The following is a 2204-nucleotide window of genomic DNA, read 5'->3' as shown; positions in this document are numbered from 1 at the left end:
TTAGTCCAGGATCACAGAATCATGGAATATTTTATTTTAAAAAGGTCTCTAGAGCAATAAGAACTCTTTTTTATAGCATCCCTGAACCCTCAGCCTCCCGTGGAAGCTGGGCATAAAGAGGCCAGACAGGAAGCTGCCAGGCCATTAACTTAACAACAGTGAGAAACCACAGACCTCTGGGAGCTTTGGCCTTTAGCTAGGAGCATCAAAGAGTCCCATTAGCTTTTGGAGAAGTGGTCCTGTCTGGCCAAAACTGTATATATGAGACCAAGGCCAGATACATAATTTATGAGCCCAATACAAAATAAATAATTATAAAGAACTTTAAGATGGTGACAGCAGAGCAAGAAACAGGTACAGGACCCTTCTGAGCCAGGGGACCCATATGACGACCCTAGATCCACACCCAAGAGGTTGGCTAGATACAGGACTATTGGGGCAGAATGATAATTTATACATCAAGAGAGATCTGCATTCTTTTTTTTTTTTTTAAGATTTCATTTGTTTATTTGACAGAGATCACAGTAGGCAGAGTCAGGCAGCGGGGGTGGGGGGAAGCAGGCTCCCTACTGAGCCGAGAGTCCGATGAGGGGCTTGATCCCAGGACCCTGGAATCATGACCCGAGCCGAAGGCAGAGGCATTAACCCACTGAGCCACCCAGGCGCCCCGTCAAACCACATGTTTAGATGATGAATTATATGGACACTCTGCTTATATACCAGACTTTAATAACATCTGAACCATCTCTTTCTGTCTCTCTCTGCAGAGGTAAATTGACAAGAGACAGCTCCTGTGTTTTGGTGGCTGCAGTATTAACAGCAAGAGCTTAAGTTATTAAACCGAGCAGCTTTAATCTGTGAGGTCTCCTGGAGCACTGGAGATTATTGTATTTTTACTCCAGAGCCCATGTAGCTATTTCAATGAGCTAGGGTTTGCTCCCCGCAATCCCCATACTGGCCCCGCTGTCTTTCTCTAGACCCACTTCCTAACTGTGAGAGACGTGATGGAGTTTTACTTGGAGATTGACCCTGTCACCTTGAACCTGATCATCCTAGTAGCCAGCTACGTCATCTTGCTTCTGGTGTTCCTCATCTCCTGCGTGCTGTATGACTGCCGAGGCAAGGACCCCAGTAAGGAGTACGCTCCCGAGACCACCCTTGATGCCCAGCCTTCCATCCGCTTGCTGGTGATGCAGCAGAGTACTTCAGAGGACCCCTGGGCAAGGAGGCCCAGCCTTCATTTTGGGGATCCTGCTCTACTAGGGAAGAAAAGCACAATGGTGTGAGGCTGGCTGAGGGGGCCTGGGGAGAGAGCACTAGACATTTGGCATGAACTGTTCTCCACAGGGTTGCGGTTCTCTCAGGGTACCGCCAGTCCTGCTTGGCTCTGAGAGTGGGAGCTCTGCCTTACCTTCTACTTTCTCATCACCCTCTTTGGGGACGAAGCATCCACTTAAGGTAAGAAGCCCAAGGTGGCCTTCGGTCAAGTTCTCTAGATGCAAAATCTCATTAATACTATTGTATAGTGAAGTTGCTGGGCCCTTCCTGGTGATGCTATCCTTGCCATTTCTAGGAGAGACTGACATTTGAATAAGGTGCAGGGGTAGAAAACTCTTTTCTTTCTTTTTCTTCCCTTCTAGGTTCTTTGGCTGGTCCAGTAATTACATTTACATAAAACATATGAACGGGAGAAAAAATAAATTTAATTTTTAACCTATGGGAGCCCCATAAAAAAATACGAAGCTCAAAGAAGTGACCAGAGCAGACAGCTTTTATGTCCTTTAGACCAAAAAAAAAAAAAAAAAAAAAAAAAGATAAATTTATGAAGAATTGACAAGGCAAAGAAATTTGGGTTTGGGGCAGTAAATTAGTAAGGAAATAACAAGTTCTGTTTATATAGCTTTCTTGGCTCTAAATTCCCTATTTCTGGTGACCAGAATGCCTTCTCCCCTCCAGGTACAGGAGGGTAGCTTTCATATGGGAGATTTATTCCCTGCTTTCAGGGGGACCAAGGAGGGCCAGACTATTCTTTCTTACACTCGTTCTCTTTTAAGGAACTTTAAATCAAAATAATCAACAGGCCAAAACGTCATATTTTGGGGTAGCATCTTCGACTCCCCTTCAAAGGGTTTAAAAAACAAAATACAATAGTGTGTGTGTATGTGTGTGTCTGTCTTTGTGTGTGTCTGTGTCTGTGTATCTCT

General features: G+C 44.8%; 1 protein-coding gene across 1 annotated transcript; it reads left to right on the top strand.

Annotated features, from left to right (window-relative positions):
- Positions 1-681: 681 nt before the first annotated feature.
- On the top strand, positions 682-1437 carry SMIM36 (small integral membrane protein 36). The gene has a single exon (XM_059150490.1). The coding sequence runs from the start codon at positions 1005-1007 to the stop codon at positions 1284-1286; it is 282 nt and encodes a 93-aa protein (XP_059006473.1). The 5' UTR covers positions 682-1004; the 3' UTR covers positions 1287-1437.
- The last annotated feature ends 767 nt before the right edge of the window (positions 1438-2204 follow it).

Source organism: Mustela lutreola, chromosome 15 (genome assembly GCF_030435805.1).
Source record: "Mustela lutreola isolate mMusLut2 chromosome 15, mMusLut2.pri, whole genome shotgun sequence".
NCBI classification, from domain to species: Eukaryota; Metazoa; Chordata; class Mammalia; order Carnivora; family Mustelidae; genus Mustela; species Mustela lutreola.
This window is presented reverse-complemented; position numbering and strand designations above follow the sequence as displayed.

Coding starts and splice junctions, on each gene's coding strand:
- SMIM36 (XM_059150490.1), top strand. CDS start 1,005: ATGGAGTTTTACTTGGAGATTGACCCTGTCACCTTGAACCTGATCATC.